Source organism: Epargyreus clarus, unplaced genomic scaffold (assembly GCF_041222505.1).
Source record: "Epargyreus clarus isolate Ecla_fem2 unplaced genomic scaffold, WU_Ecla_fem_2.2 ptg000008l, whole genome shotgun sequence".
NCBI lineage: Eukaryota > Metazoa > Arthropoda > Insecta > Lepidoptera > Hesperiidae > Epargyreus > Epargyreus clarus.
The window spans coordinates 5,582,504-5,609,464 of NW_027332216.1; the positions used below are offsets into that span (position 1 = coordinate 5,582,504).

Here is a 26,961-nt window from a genome sequence, read left to right on the forward strand (position 1 = left end):
GTACCAACCCACTTGACATTTGACAATGTCGGACGAAGACATGTACAGACCTCGGCAACGAACGATTTTTTTGATGGTACAAAATAGTACTTTTTATCCATGAGGGACGTTTTAGCAGAACTATATAATGACGGAATCCCTAATAAATTATATCATTCAGTGATGACAACTCCGGGGGTCTCCACCTGAATTTATGGCGAAAAAAAATATTTAGAGAGATTTTACTCTTTGACCTTTTGCGGCAATTTTTTTTCACAGTCAAAATACACACTTTATACGAATTTGGGAATCTGGATAACTTAAGCGATTTGTAACGATTAGTTTAGTCGAAAAATTTAAATTAGTATACTCGATTTTCTATATTTTTCGATATTTATATCTTTGGTTCATAAATTAATATAATAAAAAAATAACGGCTTGGCAAAAATAAAGATGTAAGTATGAAATTGAATAAAATAAAGTTTACCTTATAATTTATAATATGAGCAAAGCGTGATTGTTCCAACCCGTTTTTGTAGTTAAACTAAAAGATTCATAGTAAGGAAGTCGATCTCTAGACTCGCTTCTTATAACCTTCCTATTCTGAACCATAATGTTGTAGGTAAGTTAGGTATTATTGTATAGCAGGTTTATTTAACACGTTGGTTTATTATTCCCACCCTAGAAGTTAGACCTGAATTATCAACTTTATCTTGTGCATTTCTAAAAGGGTCTTCAAGGAGTTTCATGTATACGGCAAGAGTATTAGAATTGTCAAGCAAGAGACTCAGGGAAAAATTGCAGTCGTACAGTGTTAAAAATTCAAAGGTTTTCGGGCACAGCTAAAGAGTGGATATGTACAAGGAAAAGTTTATTTTTTAGTTATTATTTGTGTAACCCAATTTTTCCCGTGTAACTCATGCCCCGAGGCTCCGACTGAGGCAGTTCACATAATGCGTTACTACCCCTGAGTTAGAAGTTAGAACGTCTCGTGTATGTCACTGCTTGACCTTAGTGGGCGTTCGAAGCAAACGTTACGTCAGTCGCTGATTGTGAACGAATGTTATGCAGTTGTCTGATTTTCCTTTCATATTCAGCTATTAGGTAGGTTTTTGTAGTGGCGTACACGGAAACGACAGTACGCCACTACGCTATGCACAGAGAGTCCTCTCATAGTTAGCAATTTCATACACATACGCACAGATCCAGTTTCATAAATTACTTAAATATGTATGAGCAATATATTATGGAGCTGAGTGTTTCTAAAGTTTATTAGATAGTTATGTATTGTATGCTTAGTGCACGGTTCGTTAAATTATATAGGTAAACCATGTAACTGAAAAAATGTAAGTTCTTCTTTCTTGTTTTAGAGTAATAGTCATTAAAGCCATTAAATATTGTAATTTTATGATCTTTCGGACTTAATGTTGGCCGTTACAATACATCAATCAATTATCCGATCAATTCAGATCTGTCCCTAATATTGGAACATGGACTTAAAATAATTTGTTACATTGTTTATAACAATAACAAAATGACAGATAATTCAGGAAACCTAAAGTTGCAAACTATATAAATCTTACAAATAGATGAACGGTACAGATTCTCATCAGCAGTCTGGATTCCATCCCTACAGCGGACCACCGTTTAAATTTTGATCGGCTGGTATTGATTCTTCCAATAGACAATATATTTTGTTAGCTTCTATTGATGCACGAATACACACCGATACAGCAGCGTAGATAATCTCTTCTCGGTAACAGTATTCTTTACGATTATCTAGATTATTCAGTTTAACGCACGTGACAACGCGACGAGATCATATCCTCCAATAAACGCTTATCATTTATGAACATTACGAGATGATATTAGTTCTATTTGTATTCTTCTTGTATTACGAATAAACGGAGTAAGATATGCTTGATGTTACACCTAGTGGAAAGAGAACTCTACAATTCGTCCATATTCTGTGTTTAGGTATGGGTAATATTTAGCTTGCACCAATATTTGGTTGGTTAACTTCTTTTAAATGATAAAATGTTTGATACTTACGTACGTTGTTACGAGCGGTATTGAGTAATGTTTCTATCGATATTGTTTTGGTATCGCTTGCTTGTTATCGTTCTGGTCTTTGTATAAGTTAGAACTAGTGTGAACGAGTGTGTACCTACTGTCTTTGAGTTCGGATTCGGAAATGATAACAAGTGATGTGTATGGTCTGGAACAGGTATAAGGAATATTTTCTTTGGTTCCACCTTCTGTACCTGGTATGCTGTGCTAGTATGCATAATAATGCATACTTACTATACAATGTAATAGTAAAGCCGCCATTCTACAATAATTGTATTAAAATTTAAAATCGTGATGTGTAAATAACTACTTAATAGACATACATATTTCAGCATCTTAAAGTCATAAATAAGAAAGGAGACATCATATAATAAATCTATACATAAAATAAATTATAGTACTGTATATTTATTTATTTTATTTATATAAAATAATAACTTGATGGTATGTTCCATATAAATAGTGTGATATTTGATTCATTTCTACAATATTTCGTACATACTTAATTCATTAATTTCAGGTTAATGTTCTTTGAGAACAAGTTCTTATTTGGATGAAGTATTTTTATATACTTGGAACAGCAGTACCTAGTACATAATGTACCTAGTACTCTACTAATGACAACATGCTACCCGATAGTTAATAGCGGATGTTAATGATATTGTGTTCCTTATCAATATTTTTGTGTTTGTAGACGACTGTGTCAACAAATTGCGTTCATCGATTTAATCATAACTCAGAAGTTTGAATGTAGATTTTCTGGTGATCCCACATAACTTACTTACGAGCCGACTATTCGAATATTCAGGAGAATATCTGTTTTATGGACTTTGCTACTGATCTCTAAAAAATAAAGGTGATACCTAACATCTTCACGTTAGCAATAAATAGAAGTCTTGTTTTTTTTGACGAGGGGGATACTTTCAAATGGTACCCGACGCCGTGGGAGTGACGACGTTTTATGTGGGACTTTTACCGCACTTAAACCCCCCCGGTGACCGTTCTGAGCGCTGCGTAGAGGACTCCGGCATCTCCAAAGGAACGCAACCGGAGTCCTCTTGGCGCGATGCCCTGTCTGGCTCCGATGATTAAAAAGCTTGCCACTCCGTGTGGAGCGTACGACGGTATTAGATCACACATACCATCGTTCTTCCCGGGGTCGCTAGCCAGGCGGTTAGAGCTCCCACTCTTGCGGCCCACAATCCCGAAAGCCACCTTTTAGTCGCCTCTTACGACAGGCAGAGGATACCGTAGCCCTATTCTGATCCCGGAACTACAGGGACAGAAGTCTTGTCTGCCCGGGGATACCTACATTCCATAATAAACGAATTTCAGTTGATTTGATTTGGATTGAACTTGGAATCGTCTGAGTGTCAGAATTAACATGAGGTTTGCACAGTTACAGTACCTATATAGGTAGGTGAGGAATTCGTTTACCTGCTACAATTTGTGATTTATGCACTGGATTATAATTAATTAATTACTGGATAGCTACACGCGAAACATTAATTACGAGTAATTGTTATAATTAAACTAGCGCAATATGTCGATATTTGGTTTATGACATTATTGAGAGCCTATGTTATTAAATTATAAATTGGTATGAATCATTACGTAATCTTAGTGTTGGGATTTCATCGAAATCGAAAAATATCGGTTTCTTGTAATGGCGGCGCACCTTATTCTTTAATTTTAGTATAATATTTTGTTATAGCGGCCATAGTAAACTACACTTTGTAGGAAATTATAGTGTATCTCTATTAATCTTTAAGAGATAGAGATCGAGATTGGTGGTCACTGTAGCCGCCTATGAATATCTATAACTAACTCCATATAGAACTAAGATTTTTGCCTTCTGATATGTAAGCCAGTACTAACAAGGGTAGGAAGTAATTGATGGTAACGAGACCTTTTACACGGTTGCATATTAAGAGCTCTACTTATATGGGGCAGAAATATGCGTAACAGTACACCTTATAATTCTTAGTAGAGTACCAAAAACAAAATGTACAATTTTTTGCCTGTAAGCGAATATATTGTACATCCAGGGGCCCTGTCACATCGAGGGCCTTGGACACGGGGCCCATGTTCCATTAGGTAAAGCCATAAGTACCTATTACACACACGCAGAACATCAAGGGTTCAACCACCTTTTAAAATAATAAAAGAACCAAAGTAATTATAAAACAATATATTTTAATGTTCCGTTTACCTGGTGTTACGGTTGATTTTCTGCAATCAATGTTAAAACCCTATCATACACTAAAGTTTTAACATCTTTAGCCCAAAGAAAATCTCCATGGTTGAATGTTAGTAAGCCTACTTGATAATAATCGACAACATTTTTAAGATTTGATCGTATTTCTTCCACATCGATAGGGTTCGCGAGCCAGTCACCATAACTATAAAATATGGCGGTGGGAACGGTGATTTTGTCGACTGCGTATGACGGCGGTGTACTTGAACCATATGTGATTAAATTCAACGACGTTCCGTAATCGAATTTTCGAAAATATCCGGAAAGTACTAATTGAGCATAATGCATCAGCTGCTTCAGAGAAGATCCTGATGGAGTGTGGTTAAAAATTACTGGCGTTTGCTTGTAATCAATTTGAGAAAAGTCGAATCCACATATGAGGAATTCTACATTGGAACAAATTGTAGAAGCGAGGAAGGAATCGCCACACAAAGTTAACGTGAGTATCTTCTTTAAGTCATCGTCTGCTGCAATGTCATTAAGTCCGAGTGCTTTGCCCACAGCGTACAGCACGTCATCAAACTGAGCTGCGATTTGTATTAATGGATTCGTCACGTGTTTCATCCAAGCAACCGCTGATAGTGCTACCATGAAATTAATTTTATCATTGTACTCCGGCTTCTCGGAACATAAGACAAAAAATGCTGTGGTACCTTGCGAATGGCCTACGTACGTTAAACTACTTTGTCCAGTTGTATCCAGCACGTAGTCAATCATTGCAGGCAAATCCAAGCGACCTATTTCATCCCAGCTGAAATCCCAGAATTCTGAATCCGAGGATGACAATAGGATGTTCTGTTTAGAGTATGTGTTCCCTCGAGCATTTCCCATCCAAACGTCATATCCAGCGGCAGCCAATAGATACGCTAGGCCTTTCTCTGGGCCAGCTGTTAGCCAGTCTACGAAGCTCGACGTCAGCCCATGCATTAAAAATACTACACGACCATTACCTGGGATTCTGTACAATGAGAGGTTGTATCCGTCAGTTGTTATAACATGGTGTTCCTCATAATCGTATCCATATTTCTGTATGAGTTGGGGTCCGCTTAAATAGATATCTTCATTGACGAGACCAGCTAAATAATCTTGTGTATTGTTGTAGATTTCTTCTTCAGTGAATACATAATTTCTTGGCAAACTTGACAAACTTTCAAAGGGTTCTAATAAACTCGATATCAGACTTTCTATTTCGGAAGTAACATCAGATTTACATACACGAATATAATTGGTAATAAAAATAATGACTAAGAGATGCTTGAAGGACATCGTGTTTTGTAATGGCCAATAAGAATGTTTAATAGTTAGGAAAGGCGAATTCTCTGCTTATAAAGTATCACATAGTTAATATGTACCCATGGATTTGCAACTTATCTTGTATTTGTTTTATTTTATAGTAGCGTAAAAGTGTTAGGATATAAGTGAAAATACGTTATATTTATTTGCATGACTTTGTTGGGCTTACATTCTCTTGAAATTCTCTAGTGTTTTAAGATAATAAAAATAATAACCTGAGTAATAAACAGGTATGTGGTTACTGTAACTTTTAGATGCATCTATAGGTTTTTTTTTATAAATTAACCCAGAGCAGCATATACTTTTGAAGTCATATAAATTTTGGGGCTTTTGGGAGAACCGAGCAGATTTTACCGTAGGGCAAAATCGGGGTCGACGATGTAACTCTTATTATATCATAAATAACCTAAAAAAATATAACTTCTTATAAAATGAATACATGTGTTTGCATACAGGATTTGTGTGGTTATTTATATAAGATTATGACATTTTTTATATTATTCTTAAAATGAAAAATACACATGTATGTAAAGCAGAACGTAAAAAATATAAATAAGCAATAGAGATCTGGATCGAAAATATTACTTAAAAAAGAGTATTTTCATTAATATGGATTCCGCATTTTCATTAGGATGGAATGTCAAGTTGCGAAGCTCGGAGTTTAGTTTAATACTGATGCAATATTTATTTTATATTTACCCATAATTTTATAATTATACTAGCTGACCCGGCAAACGTGTTGCCATATAAATAAAAAAATATTAAGGGTGAACAGCCCTTATCTTAACATTTGGGGTATTAAAAATAGATAGAAGCCGATTCTCAGATCTACTGAAAATCGGTGAAGTCGTTTCGGAGGAGAACGGTAACTAACATTGTGACACGAGAATTTTATATATAAGATTATATTTCATTAAATTAATTTTCATATACAGATATTAAACATGAACATTAGAAAGAAAGTGAATTACATATAAGGGAGAATACATTGAAGTAATTGCTTCAATGTATTCTCCCTTATATGGGAGAATACTTCAATGTATTCTCCCTTATAAGGGAGAATACATTGAAGTAATTGCTTCAATGTATTCTCCCTTATATGTATAGGAAGTAATCAATTGTCATTGAAAACACCCTATACGAGTACAATATAGAAAGTAAAAGTTCGCTTGCTATTGAACGGCTTCAACGCGTTTTGATACACCTGTATAAGATTTCATTATTATTAAGATAAGAAAGATGTTTATTTATATGATTAAAACATTAAATAAAAGGCATTTGTCGTGATGATATTTAATTAAATAAAGCTAATTAGCTTTACTTATTGTTCCGAGACAGTGATGGCCTAGTGGTTGAAACTCTGCTTCTAGATAGGTTCGAGGTTCAAATCCCAGGCACGGCACAGCCTCTGATTTTTCTGTTATATGCGTATTAGACATAAATATCACTTGACTAAACGTACTACGTACGTGACTAACTTTACATACCTTTGAGAAAAAGATTCTCAAAGGTATGTAAAGTCTGCCAAGTACCAACGCACTTGGCCAGCGCGGTGGATTAGGGCCTAATCCTTCTCATCCTGAGAGAAGATACGTGCCCAGCAGTGGGACGGCAATGGGTTGACGACATTGAAGGTCGTAGAACCCTTTGTGGTTCTACTCCGGCGGCGTCACCCCCACACCTATTTCTGCCTCATAACAGCAGTGGTAAGCGCTGCTGTGTTCTGGTTTAAAGGGTGTGGTAAGGGAGACATACTTTTCCGAGGCGTTTCAGCTTAGTCCTCAGGCTTAGAGGTGCATATGTGGCCGACCTCAGGTAGGAATGTCTTATCCTATCTGGGGTTGATTACATATGTCCATGTGTAGCAGTAGCCCCTTACCATCAGGGGGACTGCGTGCTCGTCGGGTATTCCTTTATTATAAAAAAAATGTTCCAAAGTACTTATTACTTATACGTTATATTGCACTTGACACCTAACAACATACATATTCTTTGTTGAACCGTTACAGACTTTGTACGTCAAAAGAATAAAAACAAAGTTACAAAATAGATGATCGACCAACTCTTTCAGTTGGTGCTGAGTCGCAACAGGTTATTGTTTTTCCGGGGTTCCGGGTTCTTCCGGGGTTGCAGGCGGCATGATCTGAAGCTTATACCCAGTGTTTTCGAACGAAACGAAACGAAATCGGTAGAGTTGTCCACTAAAATCGGTATAGTGGTACCCAAAATTGGTATATGACACAACAATAATACAATATTCAATTTTATTTCGTTCTGACGAGCTTTTATCAGGAATGTTTTAATTTGTTAACAATTTCTTAAAATTCGTCAAAAATTGGGTTATATGTATCAAAAATCGGTAAAAAAAGTCGGGATAATTTGCATTCTCTGTAATCCTGGAAAAATGAATGCATTTCGGTATTTCTGTGGGACAGACACTGCTTATACCGCACAGCCAGTAGCCCCGGGATAGAGAGCGGCAGGTATGGCCCCATATCGATCTAAACACCTGAATGTGTTGTAAGTGTCAAGTTCATTAGGGCAAAGTCCGACCTGGACAGTGCGTTTGAGGGGCTCCGGTTGTTCCCACACCGGGTACCTTTTGAAGGTTCTATTTAAAAAAAGGTTCAAAATAACAAACATTATTTTTATTATTTTTTTAATTGAAATTCAAAATAACATTACAATAATATAAAGTGTATTACATTAATATTTATTTAAATATAATATTTCTCTTTAATCGTAAATAGTGATTACATTACTAATCTGTACTCTCTGTTTTAAAAGGTACCCTTTCTTCCAAATATTTTAAAACCACATCATAAAGTAAAGTTTTAACATCTTTAGCAAACAAATAATCATTATGGTTAAAAGTCGGTAAAGGCATTTGATAGTAGTACACAACATTTGGTAATTTTTCGTATAGAGTCTGCACGTCAATAGGGTTTGCGAACCAATCACCAGGGCTATAAAATATGGCGATAGGCACAGTTATTTTCTCAACTGGATATGACGGAGGTGTGGGTGAACCGTATTTTTCTAGATTCAGGAAATAACCGTAGTTGTACCGTTTGAAGCCCCCGGAAACAACTAACTGTCCATAATGTTGAAGCTGTTTCAGACTAGATTCCGATGGATTGTGGTTAAAAATTACTGGCACTCGCTCGTAGTCAATTTGGGGATAGTCGAAACCACATAGAACAAAGTTTGCGTTCGAACAAATTATAGAAGCAAGAAAAGAATTGCCACACAATGCCAGACTTACTGCTTTCGTTACATTTCGCGGAGGAACAGTAGAAATACCGAGTGCCTTACCTAACAAGAGCAGATTGTTGAACGGAGAGGCGATCCTTATCAAGGGACTTATAACATGCTTCATCCAAGCAACTGCTGATAATGCTACCATGAAATTAATTTTCTTATCGTAGTCCAGCAACTCGGAGCACATGACGAAGAACGCGGTGGTTCCTTGAGAATGGCCTATGTAGGTCAAGTTGTCCTGTCCTGTCGTCTCAAGTACGTAGTCAATCATTGCCGGTAAGTCCAAGCGGCCGATTTCGTCCCAACTGTTGTTACAGTATTCCGAATCTGAGGACGATATTTTGACGTTTTCTTTTGCAAAAGAATTACATCTAGCATTTCCCATCCACACATCTCGGCCTGCGTTGGCGAGAATGAACGGTAGACACTTTTCAGGACCAATCGTCAACCAATCTTCGAAACTAGACAATAGTCCATGCATCAAAAATGTAACAGGACCATCACCTGGAATTCTGTACATTGGCAAAACATACCCGTCGCTTGTTATGGTACGGTGTACTTCAACTTTGTATCCATATTTCTGTATGAGTTGCGTCCCGTTTAAAAATATATCTTCATTGTCGAGACCAGATAAATATGCTTTAGTATTACGTTGCATTTCTTCATCACTGAATTCGTATTTTTTTGGCAAAGGTAAATTTTCAAATTGTTGTAATAAATCCAATATACTGTTGTCTTCAAAAGCAGAATCGGCTCTACATAACCAAACTATATTAATGAGGAAAATAGTTAAAAATGTAAGGTTCAAGTACAACATATTGTGGCCAAATTTCATTTTTAAAATGCTACAATAATAAAAGACTCTGCCACTTAAATAATGTGTGACTGGGTGAATAAATATAGTTTTCTTTCGTGTATTGTGTAAATAATAAGTATTATGACAAATAATAAATACTGGCAGCAATAATAAGTAGGTAAGTGAAAAATATTTTTAACAAATAATATAATCGACTTCAGTATCACTGCAAAGTGAGAAATAGTTTAAATATAAGTTGGTTACGTACTTCTGAAGTTAGCACTTAAGATGGATATAGCTTATGTTGTGTAGCGATCTACGTATCGTGTAATAATATGTTGAGAAATGAGAAGTTTTAAAGCGTAATAAAAAGCCGTAATGACCGACTCTCTAGTCGGCGTAAGCTAAGTTATCATAGTTATGTACAAATCAGAGGTCAATATAAAGAGTTCCACCCCATAACTCATAGATCTCGTCATCAGACCAACCATACTTATGTCAAGATACAAAAGTACCGCAATAAAATACTCTTTCCAGAGCAAAAAAGAAAATTTAATTTGGTTTAAAAACACGTGATTTCTGGTTTTCCACGAGAACAGAACAAACTCCCAATATATTCTTTAACGACCTCTCTACGAAAATGCTTTGTTGTAATTCCTCTATAAAATTACTAAAAAAAGATATACTTAAGACAAAATTTTCTTTATTAACTTAACAGAGAAATACTTAGATAATTAAATTAATTATCTAAGGAGAAATAAGACTAGTTGTTTGATTCTAAAAGCAAGCATTATAAAGCGAAGTTTCTAGATGTTTCAATTTTAGACCATATTATAAATTTTCTGTGCGTTGTTTCTATAAATTTATAAATTTTCGAATAGTTTGCCAGATAGAGCGAGAAAGAGATTTGAGAAAGTTAGGGATTGACTGGAGAGTCAAGACTCTTATTTTAATATCTGTGTCGGCCACTAACCAATCTGAGGGTAGTAGGTATTTGTTTATTTTTTACAATATTTTGGTTAAATTTACCACTCTTCAATTAGATTGGTTATCAACATTTTTTTGATATTTCACCTATGAACTATTATTGAAACCTGAGTTTCTTTCTCCAAAAAAATATTTCTGGTAGTGATTTTCGTGTCAATATAATTAAAACGTCTCGAACTCCTTGATTATTATTTTGTATTTACAGGCTTGACTTCACTTCGGTACACTTCATTTTATTTAATTCTGAGATATTCCGATAATATTATAAATATATTTTTGACAAAAACTATAAATAATTTACTTCTTTCCTTTTCTCGATAATCGCAGAAATTGGCGTTGGAATTTTGTTATTTCAGCATAAGTATTTGGACAAGTGATGTTACCGTACCTATTGTTATATAGCTGTAAAATGTAAATATAACAAGAAAAATTGTCTGTTTTGCTATTAACTAGTAACCAACCGATACTGGTTTTTCAGCTGAAACTAAAACTGAAACATTCATTTAAAACTTATGAAAACGTATAAAATTCGCTGAAATTTAGAGATTGACAGACTTAAAGGAGCACTTGGGCTATTTACCTCTATTAATAATGTTTTTTGATTAAACAGGTTCCACTCCGGAGCCACCATCGCCACACATTCTTCTGCCTTATAACAGTAGGTAGTGTTTAGCGATACTGTGTTCCGGTTTTAAGAGCCCTTTAAAAGGGATAAACCGAGATATACTTATCCGAAGCGTACCAACTTAGTCCTCAGAGGTAGCAACATATCTGTGGCCGACCACAGGTAGGACTCTAATCTTATCTGGGGTTGATACCTTTAAATACGACACTATTCAGAATCTTCAATCTACGCACCTTATACCTATCGTTATTGATTGCTATAATACTTTAGTCAGGCGTTAAGAACTTAAAGACAATATAGATAAATGGCATCTAATATTTTTGTATCGGACAACTTGATCCAACTTGTGTCGATCGATAGTCTAAGATGATTGTAATGTAACAGTTTTTATACTGTTTGATTGTAAAAAATATAATTCTAAGATATTGACTACTGAACTAATAATAATTCTTGTGAGTAACAGTAGTAAATATCTCAGAAAAGTAAAAATCAGTCTGTGGCGACATCGCACTACTCGTCAAGAGATGGCGCCACCAGTATTCTGAATCATGCATAGAAGTGAAAAGCCAGGAATCATGCTATCGAAGTTTTCTAAACATATATACCTGTATAAGTTCCTAGCTGAGGCTGAGGGAGCGCGGCCCCTCCCCGGGCATGATCACCTAGCCCGGCGAGAGATTTCGCAGCCAAAAAACTTAACCACTTTCGTCTATCAACGTTAGACTATTTTTCTAGGCAATTATAGTCAGAAATTACGAATGTTGGCATCTTTTTACTTAATTTTGTAAAACAAATGACTTTTTAATTTTATATAAAATACCTACAAATTTATATAATATTTATAACAAATAAATATTTATTTAATATTAAGCAACCAATTTGTAAATTATTGTAAGTATTGATTATAATAGCCGGAATTAATACATTCAGCCCTGAATATTGCTCACAATTTTTTTGTAGACTAAAGCTAAATGCTAATAATTAATCTATGGTTGAATTCCCAGAGCGCTGAAATATTACCGTGTGGAATATTTAGGTAATTATCTGGCGAAGTTGCCAGCCCAGCAATTAATCCATAATCCACCTAGTTTAAATGCCAAACAGTACAAAGATGTGGTCTGGAAAAAATAATAACTTTAACTGCATATTTCTGAGGTTTACGTACAAAAAGGAAGGAAAAGCAAAATAAATAGGATTTAAAATAAAACAAAATATGTTTAATTGTTAGGCACAACAATTATTTGTATATCTTTCTATGAACTCTAAAACTCTATCATACAGTAAGCTTTTAACATCTTTAGCCCACAAAAAATCAAGGTGATTAAATGTTAGAAGCGGTACTTCAGAGCAACCACGACGTTCTTCAATTTGCCTCGTAAAACGTTCACATCAAGAGGATTCGCCAACCAATCGCCGTAGCTATAAAATATGGCGATGGGTACTTTGATTTTTTCTACTGGATATGACGGAGGTGTTTGTGACCCATATTTTATTACATTCGACATAATACCATAATCGATTTTTCTAAAATATGCTGAATTCACTAGTTGTACATAATGCTCTATCTGTTTCAATGACGTTCCCGATGGACTGTGGTTAAAAATAACAGGCGTTTGTTTGAAGTTAATTTGAAAATAGTCGAATCCCCCAATAATAAATATAATATTTTGACAAATCGCAGTGGCGAGGATGGAATTGCCACAGAAAATAAGAGAGAGTATTTTCTTTAAATTGTTATCTGGTGTTACATTATTAACACCGAGTGCTTTGCCTAATTTATAAATAAAAGGATTAACAGAGGATGCGATTCTTACCAACGGACTAATAACATGTTTCATCCAAGCGACTGCTGATAATGCTACCATGAAATTAATTTTCTTATCGCAGTCCAGCACCTCGGAGCACATGACGAAGAACGCGGTGGTTCCTTGAGAATGGCCTATGTACGTCAAGTTGTCTTGCCCCGTCGTCTCCAGTACGTAGTCAATCATTATCGGTAAGTCAAATCGACCGATTTCGTCAAAACTGTAATCCCAGAACTTAGGATTTGAGGATGATAGATGTATGTTTTCTTGTGAGTATGCATTCCTCGAGCATTGCCCATCCAAACGTCAAAGCCTAGAGCGGCCAAAAGGAATGCCAGACTTTTCTCCGGACCGACAGTCAACCAGTCCACGTAACTCGACAACAACCCGTGCATCAGAAAAATAACTTTACCTTTGCCGGGGATTCTGTACAGTGACAGAATGTATCCGTCGCTTGTTATAACTTTGTGCACTTCAACTTTGTACCCATATTTCTGTATGAGTTGAGTTCCGTTTAATAAGACATCTTCATTATTGACGCCAGCGAAATACTCCACGGTGTTCTTATTTATTTCTTCGCCAGTAAATCCATTATTTATTGGAAGAGTAGATATATTTGCATAACTTTCTATAAATTTGTATATTTTATTATAGACTTCTGAATTTCCTTTAGACGCGTAAAGGTAATTAGAAAAGATAGCAATAATAAATACGTGCCTGGCGTACATTGTACTCTAGGAAGCGATATACGTTACTAAAATTTTAACAAAAAAATAAAACCGACTTCTATGTCACTACAAAGTAAAAAATAATTGAAATAAATGTTGGTTTAGTACATATTTTTGAAGTCGGCGCTCAATATATTTCGTTTGATAACAGCGTGTCCAATATGAGCGCCGTCTTCAGAAATATGTACTAAACCAACATTTATTTCAATTATTTTTTACTTTGTAGTGACATAGAAGTCGGTTTTATTTTTTTGTTAAATTTTTTTTTTCACCCTTTTTAGTGATGATATGCTAACGTTTGTATTAATATTATGTAAAATTGTATAAATGTGATCATGAATAAAGGTAAGGTCTGAATAGATACGGATTGGACCCACCCGCTCGCAGGGCGCTGCCGCGCCCTTCTCGCTTAGTTTTATATTGTCTTATATGTTCCAACCTAACCTAACCAATTCAATACGAAACACTATCCAAACAATGTAATCTTAAAGATAAGCTATCTAAGGTATCGTAATACTTGCAGAAAAATATTAACAAATTTGAAAAACACCTATTATAGAAATGAATTAATTAGGAAAAGACAAGACACAAGACTACAATGGAATCTTATTAAAAAAATCTGCCATATGGATAGACCTAAAGAAACGCCGAAAGAACTGTTAAACCTAAAAATAAATTCACAGGACTCACTGAATTGGGCAAATGATTATTTCGCTAATATAGGAAAAGAGTTGGCTAATGATATAATAAAAAGACATGATATAAGTCGGTATAAACAAAATGATAATAAACCAAATATTTGTAACTCTTTTGCCTTATTCCAAACTAATGAAACTGAAATAAGAATGATCATTAAGTCTCTGAAAAATAGTAGCGCATGTGGATGGGATGGCATTACGTCTGCATTTCTTAAAGTCGCTATAGATGCGGTTTGCAAGCCAATTGCAATCATCTGTAATCTTTCTTTTGAGCAAGGATTATTTCCTAAAGCACTCAAAAAATCTGTGGTCATTCCAATATATAAATCAGGGGACAGAGACCGTATAACGAATTATAGACCCATATCTTTGCTACCGACAATCTCGAAAATTTTAGAAAAGTGCATTAATGTTAGACTAAAGTCATATCTTGAAAAATTTAATTTGCTGGCACCCAATCAATACGGTTTTAGAAACAAAAAATGTACTTCGGATGCGATTAAGCATTTAACATCTGTAATAGTCCAAAATCTAGATAAAGGTAATAAATGTGTAGGAGTATTCCTAGATCTTACAAAAGCTTTTGATACGGTTTCTGTCCCTTTACTTCTTACCAAATTGGAAAACATAGGAGTACGCGGACTCCAACTTCAACTTCTATGTGACTACATGACTGATAGGACACAATGTTTGAGGGTCGGTGAAATGACTAGTACTGAATCAGATATTAAATACGGCGTACCACAGGGCAGTGTTATCGGCCCAACCCTCTTCTTAATTTACATTAACGATCTTTGTCTTTTAAATGTGAAAAATAGCAAAATTATTGCATTTGCAGATGACACAGTTTTGCTTACAAGCGGAAAATCTTTAAGTAATGTAAATGAAGCGATTGAATATGATTTTTCGTTGATAACACAATGGCTGGATAGCAATTTATTGACGCTTAATTTGTCCAAGACTAAATATATAAATTTTAGTATATACAATATTGTACCTAATGTAAATGTACCTAATATAAAAGTCAGAGCTCATTATTGTAAAGTAACGGAAGATAAATTAAATTGTCAATGTCGATACCTACAGGAAACTAAAAGTATTCGTTATTTAGGCGTTGTAGTGGATAATAATCTTAATTGGAGGGAGCATATTACTGTAACAGCCGGACGAATAAGAAGATTACTATATGTATTTAAAAATCTCAGATATGTGTGCGATTTAAAACTACTGCTCTCTATTTACTATGCATATTGCCAATCATTGATATTATACGGTTTGACTGTTTGGGGCGGAGCAAACAGAACAACGTTAATGATTATAGAAAGAGCGCAAAGAGCAATACTCAAAGTAATGACATTTAAACCGTTTTTATATTCCACATCAATATTGTACAATGAACTGCCAATATTATCAGTAAGACAGCTATATATAAAAAATATAATCATTGCGCAACACCGTTATCCTATTAAAACCCATGTTGATAAACGACGCAAAGACAAAATATATGACGTACCTCCCTGCAGAACATCTTTTGCACAGACATTTGCTTCACACTTGGGACCATATCTGTATAACAAAATTTCAAAGATCGTAACGCTCAAAGATTTAACCAGTTGAATAAAATTCTTCATCAATACTTAAAAACATTGTCGTACGCTACAACTGAAAATCTGATTCAACGGCAACTATGAAGAGAAAACTTTACACACACACACACACACATATACACGCATACACACACAAATACACATACACATACACACATACACGCACACTAACACACACTCAAACACATATGCACGCACACCCAAACATACACACCCTCACCTACACACACACGAAAATAGATGCGTATATCCATACACGCTACACATTAACATTATAAAGCCCAAAAATAACAATCGTACAGCTGGGTTATGAAAATATTGTGTTTTTTCTTTTTTCTTATTTTATTTATAAGTCACTATTGGTATTTTCAGTGTTTGTGTTTCTTTTTTCTTTTCTTTTCTTTTTAAAGTTATATTTTACTTACGTATTTTATTTTTTTCTACTTAATTGTTTTACATTTGTTGTTTTTTATTATTATTTTAACTTTAATTATTAAGATAATAGTAATAGTGCAAATAATCGGAAGTTTTTTCTTATACTATGTAGTAAACACGAAACAAGAGGGTATAACCGTGCGGAGTTGAGGAATGCTATCCGACCGTCATACAGTTATCACTAGTACGGAGGGTAGTGTTAATTGATTCTGTTATTGTACACTTCATATCTTACTATTAATAATTTAAGACACGTAAATATTGTTGACATTGCTGTAACAACTATTATCAAACTGTACATAAGTATAGACAGTATTTTTTAGTTAAGAATAAGCCTAAATTCAGTTAAAAAGCAAGTAGTTATACTTAATATTCGAATTAAAATCCAGACAAATTCCGTATAGATTCGCTTAGACGTTCTTATAGATTGTTTTGATGTTACCTAGTGTAATAACCTTACCTATTTAATTCTAATTACCTTAGTGCTGTACTTGCTGGTTCACTGTTCTTATAATTACTAGAATTATTATAAAATATATTATAATATAACATAACATAAATATTAAGCAATGTTATATCTTAAGTTACAGTTTGTATGTATAATATGTAAGTGATATTATTTAATAAATAAATAAATAAATAAACCTAAATAAACGTAACTATAGGCGAGGCTTTATGAGATACTAATTATTGGCTAGGTTAGGTAGGAACAGATAAGTAAATAAATCAAACTAGGTGGTAAAACTCTGCTAGTGAACCGGTCCAATTTACCTTAATTCAATAGTTAAGAAAAGAAAAAGGAGTTGATGGTCAAATTTTTCATCATATATCTCTGTCTAGCTACTTCATTACAACAAATGTCTAATCTGTATACTTTACATGGGAGGCACCTCTGCATCATCAGGATTGAAGAATTGAAGGTCATATCTTCCATCATATGTCTCTACTCAAAGACCTTATCATATATTCGTAAGCTCCAAATGCCTAACTTGTATGGTTGAGGCAGGAGGCACTTCTGCATTACCAGGGTTGAAGAGTTGAAGGTCAAATTTTCCATCATATCATGATAACCTAGACACTCAATGTTCATTTTAAGTTTCATGAGAATTGAGTGGGCAGAAGGTAAGTTGTCATAAAATATGTAAAAAGCAGGGGTAGTGATGATGAGTTCCACCCCATAACTTAAATTCTAATCATCAGAGCGTACTAATGTTAAGGTAGGAAAGTACCGCAACGAAACACCCTTTCATATGAAAAAAAGAAAATTAAAATTGGTTAAGAAATACTCGACTTATTCAAGTTTATATGAAATCGGGTTTTTCCAATTTTCCGGGAAAACTGGCAGAAAATTTTCAAATTTCCTCAAAATGGGACCCCCTGTGAAACTAGCCGCATACAATGGTGTATGAATCATGTCGATCGGTCGCGGCATCGCGAAAAAATCGCCGAACAAACGTAAAAAAAAAAAAAAAGAAAATATGTACGGTCGAATTGAGTAACCTCCTCCTTTTTCGAAGTCGGTTAAAAATAAGACTGTTTCTATCTACAAAATGAATTAAACGACGGTAATAACATTACATTTGTGTTTCATGCATACGTATAATTACGTTAGAATGTTTTGCATATTTTATAACAAAAAGCCTGTAGGACTGGTACTAAGTACAAAAATAAATATTAGGTAATTGTAGGTGTTTTAATAATATTTTTGTTATTTGATTCATCTGCTATTTTATTATCTTAAAACTAGTGTTTCTAGATTTATTTGTACTGAATAGTTGAGACGTAGAAAAAGATGTCCAAGAAGAATTAAGAAGCATAAAAAAATTTTTAACAAAAAAATAAAACCGACTTCTATGTCACTACAAAGTAAAAAATAATTGAAATAAATGTTGGTTTAGTACATATTTCTGAAGTCGGCGCTCAATATATTTCGTTTGATAACAGCGTAAACAGCGTGTCCAATATGAGCGCCGACTTCAGAAATATGTACTAAACCAACATTTATTTCAATTATTTTTTACTTTGTAGTGACATAGAAGTCGGTTTTATTTTTTTGTTAAAAATTTTTTTTCACCCTTTTTAGTGATGATATGCTAACGTTTGTATTAATATTATGTAAAATTGTATAAAGGTGATCATGAATAAAGGTAAGGTCTGAATTCATACGGATTGGACCCACCCGCTCGCAGGGCGCTGCCGCGCCCTTCTCGCTTAGTTTTATATTGTCTTATATGTTCCAACCTAACCTAACCAATTCAATACGAAACACTATAGGCGAGGCTTTATGAGATACTAATTATTGGCTAGGTTAGGTAGGAACAGATAAGTAAATAAATCAAACTAGGTGGTAAAACTCTGCGAGTGAACCGGTCCAATTTACATTAATTCAATAGTTAAGAAAAGAAAAAGGAGTTGAGGGTCAAATTTTTCATCATATGTCTCTGTCTAACAACTTCATTACAACAAATGTATATTCTATATACTTTACATGGGAGGCACATCTGCATCATCAGGATTGAAGAATTGAAGGTCATATCTTCCATCATATGTCTCTACTCAAAGACCTCATCATATATTCGTAAGCTCCAAATGCCTAACTTGTATGATTGAGGCAGGAGGCACTTCTGCATTATCAGAGTTGAAGAGTAGAAGGTCAAATTTTCCATCATATATCTCTACCTATCAACCTTATTGTATATTCATAAGCATCAAATGGCTAACTTGTATGGTTGAGGCAGGAGGCACCTCTGCATTATCAGAGTTGAAGAGTAGAAGGTCAAATTTTTCATCATATATCTCAACTTATCGATTTTATTAAATATCCATAAGTTCCAAATGCCTAACTTGTATGGTTGAGGCAGGAGGCACTTCTGCATTACCAGGGTTGAAGAGTTGAAGGTCAAATTTTCCATCATATCATGTTAACCTAGATACTCAATGTTTATTTTAAGTTTCATGAGAATTGAGTGGGCAGAAGGTAAGTTGTCATAAAATATGTAAAAAGCAGGGGTAGTGATGATGAGTTCCATCCCATAACTTAAATTCTAATCATCAGAGCATACTAATGTTAAGGTAGGAAAGTACCGCAACGAAACTCTCTTTCATATGAAAAAAAGAAAATTAAAATTGGTTAAGAAATACTCGACTTATTCAAGTTTATATGAAATCGGGTTTTTCCAATTTTCCAGGAAAACTGGCGGAAATTTTCAAATTTCCTCGAAATGGGACCCCCTGTGAAACTGGCCACATACAATGGTGTATGAATCATGTCGATCGGTCGCGGCATCGTGAAAAAATTGCCGAACAAACATAAAAAAAAAAAAAAATATATATACGGTCGAATTGAGAAACCTCCTCCTTTTTTGAAGTCGGTTAAAAAGGCAATAAAGTTTCCATCTATGACTGCTGGACATGGCCCTTCTCTAATTGGCGCCACTTCAAAAGGTTTGGAATTCCAAATCCATGGTTTCTCGTTGTCTTTCGCTGGTCATCCGTCCACTTGGTCGCCACTCTCGTACAAATTATAGTCGTTGTATGATAAATTTATAAAATATCAATTTTAAATAAACCTAAGATTTTCGCGTAGCGCTATTTCAAGGGATTTTTCAAAAAAGTTGCAAAAGGAGTCTTAAGAGCAGGGAAAATGTATTGTACATTCCTTTGGTGTTGTAAACTTCCATACGCGACGGTGACTACTTTTCATCAGGTACCTCATCTAACTTTTCGCTACGTTAAACTATTTACTGATTGTGTAATGTGGTTTATAATTTATTAAACAATATAATATCTATGCTAAAACAATTATATTATTTGTAAGTAATAGAGGTTGACTTCACATTACAGAAAATATATTTGTTTCTATGGTATATATAGAAACGTTAAGTAAACCAAATTTGAAGTTACATCATTTTGCACGACGCTCGTTAAGTCATATAACACTTTATTATACTCGTACTTTCTTTGGACAGGTGTTTTCTATTATTTCATATTTTTCATAGGGCGTTTCATTTATCTACGTTTTCGAACAACAACACCCATTCACACATACTCATCAACATATCTATATAGAACCGATAATATTCTTGTTTTGTCTTACAATATATTACCTACCTGCCAACAAAAAAATCGAACAAGTAGCATATAACCATTATTTATTGATAAGAAATTTTTATTTAGTTTGAAGTATATATGCTAATGCGTTTGCTATATTTTAGGGCGAAAACGACGAAAGTGTTCCGTTTACCGTCATCATAAATAGGAATATTAATAACAAAGCACAAATAATGGCCATTTCAAGTATTGTCATATATAGTTCAAATAAAATTTGTTTTCCCTTTCGATATTTTATTCATTTATTTTAATCTCCTTAAAAACAAGCATTAAATAAAAGAAACTATGTGGGAGAATGCTTCATTTCATATATATAAATATTCCGTTTTTAAAATCACATGATATTAATTTCGAACTACCGCTCCGTATTCTTATTGGCTACCTGTATCATGGTATAAAAAAGGGGCGCGCAACTGTCGACAGATCAGAAGTTGTCCAATAGTGGGCACGGCACGGTGGTGCTCTGAACTGTTTGGTATTTTGCTTGGGTGTTATTGTTACTGTGGTGGCATTAACGCTTATTCGTTTAATTATTTTAACTATATTTTTTTATAAATATTGGTTAAATGAGTTGAATCGAAATACCATTGTAGATCTACCTACCGGCGCGCCCACAACTACTCTCATACAAACATAATTATTATACGAACAAAATTATATACTGGCATACTTTATATAATTATTTCTATAATCAGTACTCGTACATGTTTTTGAAGTATATTCAGTAAAATAAAGAAAGACAAACATACAAGATACGCGCGAAAAACATAACCCTTCCTTGGCAGTCGGGTAATAAATGGGCGAATTTTCACGCTACTTAAATATAAACATGGAGATTCCCTTTCCATACAGGAATTAATTCGAACATTTCTAAAGGCTTTTGATGTGTGAGTTGTGAATTCCTTTCATACCGTAAATGTATACATTCCTTGTGTAGTTAATACGAAGCATCAATGGTGAGTATAGGTACATATTTAATCCGCATAATCCATATTGGCTCCATTAGAAACGGTCCCTGGCACGACCAAAGCCTTTGATAAAAGCCTTTGGCCAAAGTATTTGATCAGAAACCTAAAGTATTTCGTATGTTCTTGTGACTTTAGTATCGACGAAAGTTTTATTAGTTAGGAAGTTATTAAACTTGGGTATTTAGTTTCTTATTTTCTCTTACTTACTTATTTTAACACTTTCAAAGTGCTCCATGTTTGCCTTTAAATTATTTTCTACTTCTAAGTCCATTAAAAAGGTGAAAACTGTATATTTTTCTTGACTAATTATTTTCTGTTACAAAAACATGAAGTCTTGCATGATTACTTGCTTCTCCTGAGGCTATCCAATTTTATGAAAAGAACTTCAGGCTGCCATAAACCAATTAAAGATATTTTATATTCCTTATAAATTCTGAAGAGTCATTAAACTATCATCAAGTTAAATAAAGATACGTACCAATTTAAAGCTAGAGAGGGCGAAATGGTGGAAGTAAAAGTTTTCTTGTCATCATAAAGAAAATAAAAATAGGAACGAAACTTCCAGTATCTAGTCATTTTGAAAAGGCTAGTTTAATTAACATTTGAATTTTTCGTTTATATTTTAAGGCCAGTTTAAAGGGGGCAAAGTCTAAGGGCGAACTATTTTTATACACTCCGAAACTATGAGTGGACGCTATGTAATTAGCGTCCTAAAAATCCTTAACCATATTTGTTAAGTTCTGTATATAAGGTTAAGCAACGTTGAATGTTTTGGAAGTTACATGAGCGATCAATAGTGGCTTAACTTATCTGTTTAAACCTACACGCTTTTCTGCTTCTTAATTCACGATAAGTAAGGTCGCAGTAGTTCTAAAATTTTGCTGGAACTTATGAGCAGTTTGAAAAATCTTGTATAGTTAAGCCGCTAACCTATTGCTCATTGCGCAATCCGCATTGAAGCAATGTGGCATTTTTTTTATACTAGCAAAAAGCGCAGCTTTATAAGGGCTCGCGTATCGTGAATGGTATATTCAGTTTAAGATCCTACATCAAAGATGATGTGGTCACTTATTAATTAACAATAAATTATTAAATCTACCTTTCGTCAGAAGACCTATGAAGAGCAAAGCTACCTTTGATCCAGAACCAGAACCACTTTAAATGCTTGTGGTGGATAACTTATATTAGATCCATTTTTTGGGATTGTAATTTTTTTGCGATTTATCCTTGGTATCTTTTTACTCTTGAATTTAAACTCCACCATACTTATAAAATTATTGCGTCCGATTTGCAAAAAAATGTTTTTTAAGTATATATAGGTATAAGCTATTGTGGATGTCTGAAACGCAGTACATTATAAGCTAATCTGGGGTCTGTTACCAATCAACAAGATGGTGAATGACCTTTATTATTCTCTTCATGTCGATTTGGGTCATTTATCAGTGAATGTTGAATTCGAGGGATACATTCCGTAAAGCTGCGAATGAGCTACTAATTAATTCTATTAAATAACATTTTTATCAATTGTTAAATTAACTATTAAATTTATGAATTAAATTAATGAATTATGTGTGTGGCCTGCTCAATTAGTTTTGTATTTTCTTTTATGTTTCTACCTAACATAAACAATTCTATACAATACAGGAACGAATTTCCGTACCGTCCGGGAATATCCGTAAAACATTAATTTGAGCGACCTAATATTTTTCTAAGTGTAAACATTGCGTACTGCGTTTTATTCAATATTTAGCAAATGTTTTTTTTAATACTGAGCAGCATTTTATTTTAAATGAAGTGTTTCGAATACAAAAATCACTTTGAAAAATACTATAATAAGTAGAATATTGTGTGCTCATGTCATTGATCATGAATAAAGGTAAGATCTGAATTCATACAGATTGGGCCCACCCGCTCGCTGGGCGCTGTCGCGCCCTGCTCGCTTCGTTTTATATTGTCTTATATGTTCCAACCTAACCTAACCAATTCAATTAGAAAAACCTAATCTATCTTAATACTAAAGTTGCCTCTCTATATTTCCAGTCGCTCACTTAGTAATTAGTAATGTAGTCGCGCAAGTTATTAAAACAGTATGTCATTATCAGTCGCTAAGTTTTTTTTTTATTTGATCGTTTTATAATTTCCCACTGTAAACAAAAACTTAGATTAATCGGATATGTGGAGTTTTTGAAACTGCACTGCGTCAAAACATTTATAATATCCAACGAATATCATAAAGGCGAAAGTTTGTGAGTACGGATGGATGTTTGTGCCTTATATTAATCGGATTTGAATGAAACTTTACAGTATTACAGGCAGGTAAGTACACCAGTATAACCTGGAGAATACAATTCATAAAGATATGGCTATACTATACTTAGTTGTCAGAGCTATATTGATGTACCTACCATACGATGATACGTAAATTTTATATGAATGTGTAATGTTTGTAAGAACCTCAAGGGCTATTTAACATGCACTGGCTCACCACTACACCAGCTCCGAGCAGGGCTGCACGTCCGATTCGTATCTCGTACGTCACCAGACTGACTTTGACAGCTACCCTCTCTACTGGCATACGTGAGACAATGTTCATATATATCTATTTAATAGATACATACACTACATCCCTTCCTTTTTAACAAATTTTATTTACTTATATATACATCATTTCTAATCTAAGTTATATCTTATTTTCATTTTTTGTTTCACTTATTCAAACCATTTGTATTAATTTTGAAATCAATAATATTACTTAAGTATATTTTATTCTTTAACTGTCGATTTTTCGATTGACAAGTCTTCATCTTCAACCGCTTTCCATTGCCCTTTCGCACGCTTTTATTGACTTATATTTCTCGAAGTCATTCGCCAGTTTCTTTATTCTTTATTGTTATATACCGTCCGACAAATTATTTTATTATGTGCGGTGTGTTATTATTTTAGCTATACTTTCTTACCTTCCACCAATTATGGTTTTTACTCTCTTCTTTTCCGGTCTCCATATTCTTTCCCTTTTTTTCCTAAATTATTTTAAGTCGTTTTAAACATCTCGATTTTGACGCTCAATTCCGACAGTGGTGAATAGTGGATAAAAGATTGATGATATACCAAGGAAACTCACTATCTCCACTCGTCCACCCCACGTCTCCACTCTTCCCATTCTATGCTTTCGTCTGTTATACAAATCCAATTATCTAATCATATTCGTTGACCTTCCCCCTTAAGTTTACAAGTTAGTATTTTATTGTCAAATATTTCAAATTAAAATATGGAATATGTTATCCTATGATTACAACAGACATAGAAACAGAATAACTACCTACAAATTTTAGCTATGGTTTGTATTCTAGTAAGCCCATTAAACAAAAATGTTATCGTGCATGCTTCATTTTAATGATCCTGCAAAGAGTTATACTGATAATCTCTTCCAAACTATTAATCCAAATTACATACTAAGTATAAAGAGCAAATTTTATCTATTTTAGATGCATGAGTTTTTAAAAGAATTTATTTGAAAAAAGATTATATTTGATATCTATTAAACCCATCAACCACCACCACGAACCATCAACTTAAAATGTTAAAATTTTTAAAACATAAAATGAGTAAAAGATAGACATATGCTGTCGCGGACTACTCTGTTGAACTTTTCGTGATAATCAATAGTGCCATACACGACTTCTACATATTTATAACCATTTCTGCAGCGTTCGCCAAGATAGGAAATATGATAAATTATCATTTTTCAATTTATTCAATATTTAGTAATTAATTTCACAAAATGTACTGAAATTACAATAAATAAATGTTTCCAGATAAAAACACTCTCTATGAGTGGAAACCTCATTATATTCCATGTTCAGGTCAACCGTTTCCAAAATAAATATTAACGTCTTTGACTAGCCCTAGAACCACCCAATAAACCACTTTAAAGACTTCGTTTATTTATCAGACTTGCTGGATTAGTGAGGTCAATGAGGTTACATTGGTGCGCAAGACGTTTCGTTTAGAAAACCCTATTCAATTTTTTTATAGCGTAGAGCCTATTTTAAAGTAGAATTGAACCAATACTTCCACATTAGCGCATACATAAAAATCTCTTCCGCTTATTAGTAAAGAAGTGTCCACAGTGAAGGTTCATGTACTCCTCCTATTATCTCTAAATCTAGCAATTCTTTCAATTTCCTCTGTCCTTTCTTCTAATATTCGATATCGGTATTCTTCGATAGGATTGCATAACTGGTTTAATTGAAGTATTTATTGGAATATGATCGAGGGTCTGATCAATGTTATTTATGTAATTTTAATACGCCCAATTGCATTGATGTGAACCACTAAATTTCGAGGGCCATTTTCAAAAAATATAAATAGTTCTGCGTTCTATTTTACGTTTTTGTTTACAAATTTTAGTTCTATAACTCCTTTGATAACGATCAAAATTTTCACCACCGTTATATTTCTTTTCTTTTGCAGTAAGCTCCTTGCTCTTTGTCAGAGTTTCCTCCTTCCTTAGAAAATCTTAAATTATCTTTGCATCTTTTGATTAAATTCGTTTACATTAGATTTTTTTCCTTTTGTTCATAACTTTCAACATGACAATTTATAATTTCTAAAGTATAAGCTACTGTATCACTTTTTCATATGTAATTTTATCAACATTCTCTGCCAACTCAGCGTTTGCTCCAGGAAGATAATATAATATCTCTTGTAGGGCAGCTTCACGTAAGAATAAAAATGTAGCCCGTTTCTTTGAAATCAAATATATTTATTTTGTATAAACCTATGGTGGCACTTACAAATTGTCAGTTATAATATTTTTTCTTAAATTATTACTGGATCGGAACACGACCTTAGCTCTCAGCACAGATCAGGTAAGAAAATCAATGTGTTTGTCTTTTTTTCATAATAATAATTATTCATTTTTTAATGCCATCATTTTTACATATAATTAAAAAAACACTAGGCTGAATTCATGATATCAGCGGTTTCGAATTAAATTCTCGGTGATCGCTTCCGATTCTCTCATCTTAGGTTCACCGACGTATTATCACCATCAAGATCCAATTTCTCAAGAGGCGTTTTGTCATTGATTGTATTAAACGACTTGTCATTTAAAACAACTCAATTAGGTATTTTTACTAATATAAATGTAATTTAATAGAAGTCTCAATTGTTTGTAATTAAATTTAATTGATTTCAAATGTCATATAGTTACTTCCAATTTAATAGAAGTCTTGTCAGTAATTCAAATTTTATGCAATTCTGTAGTTTAATATAATTCCAATTTAATGGAATTCCGTAGTTCAATATAATTCCAATTTAATGGAATCCCGTAGTTCAAT

At 33.8% G+C, this 26,961-nt stretch overlaps 3 protein-coding genes across 3 annotated transcripts; all 3 read right to left on the reverse strand.

Moving 5' to 3' along the window:
* Window positions 1-4,267: 4,267 nt before the first annotated feature.
* On the reverse strand, window positions 4,268-5,572 carry LOC140744147 (lipase 3-like). Its single transcript, XM_073075625.1, has one exon. It carries the CDS (start codon window positions 5,570-5,572, stop codon window positions 4,268-4,270), a length of 1,305 nt encoding a protein of 434 aa, XP_072931726.1.
* Window positions 5,573-8,310: 2,738 nt separating this feature from the next.
* On the reverse strand, window positions 8,311-9,758 carry LOC140744002 (lipase 3-like). The gene has a single exon (XM_073075437.1). The coding sequence runs from the start codon at window positions 9,693-9,695 to the stop codon at window positions 8,361-8,363; it is 1,335 nt and encodes a 444-aa protein (XP_072931538.1). The 5' UTR covers window positions 9,696-9,758; the 3' UTR covers window positions 8,311-8,360.
* A 2,734-nt stretch (window positions 9,759-12,492) lies between these two features.
* LOC140744148 (gastric triacylglycerol lipase-like) lies at window positions 12,493-16,063 on the reverse strand. The gene is made up of 4 exons (XM_073075626.1): window positions 16,013-16,063; window positions 13,430-13,567; window positions 13,091-13,307; window positions 12,493-12,629 (listed from the first exon to the last, which is right to left on the reverse strand). Exons 1-4 carry the CDS (start codon window positions 16,061-16,063, stop codon window positions 12,493-12,495), a joined length of 543 nt encoding a protein of 180 aa, XP_072931727.1.
* Window positions 16,064-26,961: the final 10,898 nt, after the last annotated feature.

What these genes read in the sequence shown, in the direction of transcription:
- LOC140744002 (XM_073075437.1), bottom strand. Translation starts at nt 9,695, where the DNA reads ATGAAATTTGGCCACAATATGTTGTACTTGAACCTTACATTTTTAACT.
- LOC140744147 (XM_073075625.1), bottom strand. Translation starts at nt 5,572, where the DNA reads ATGTCCTTCAAGCATCTCTTAGTCATTATTTTTATTACCAATTATATT.
- LOC140744148 (XM_073075626.1), bottom strand. Translation starts at nt 16,063, where the DNA reads ATGGTCCCAAGTGTGAAGCAAATGTCTGTGCAAAAGATGTTCTGCAGG. An exon ending in GTTACGTGGACTGGTTGACT is followed by an intron (nt 13,308 to 13,429) that starts GTCGGTCCGGAG and finishes TCAAATCCTAAG; the next exon opens with TTCTGGGATTACAGTTTTGA. An exon ending in TTGGATGAAACATGTTATTA is followed by an intron (nt 12,630 to 13,090) that starts GTCCGTTGGTAA and finishes GGCAAATTGAAG; the next exon opens with AACGTCGTGGTTGCTCTGAA.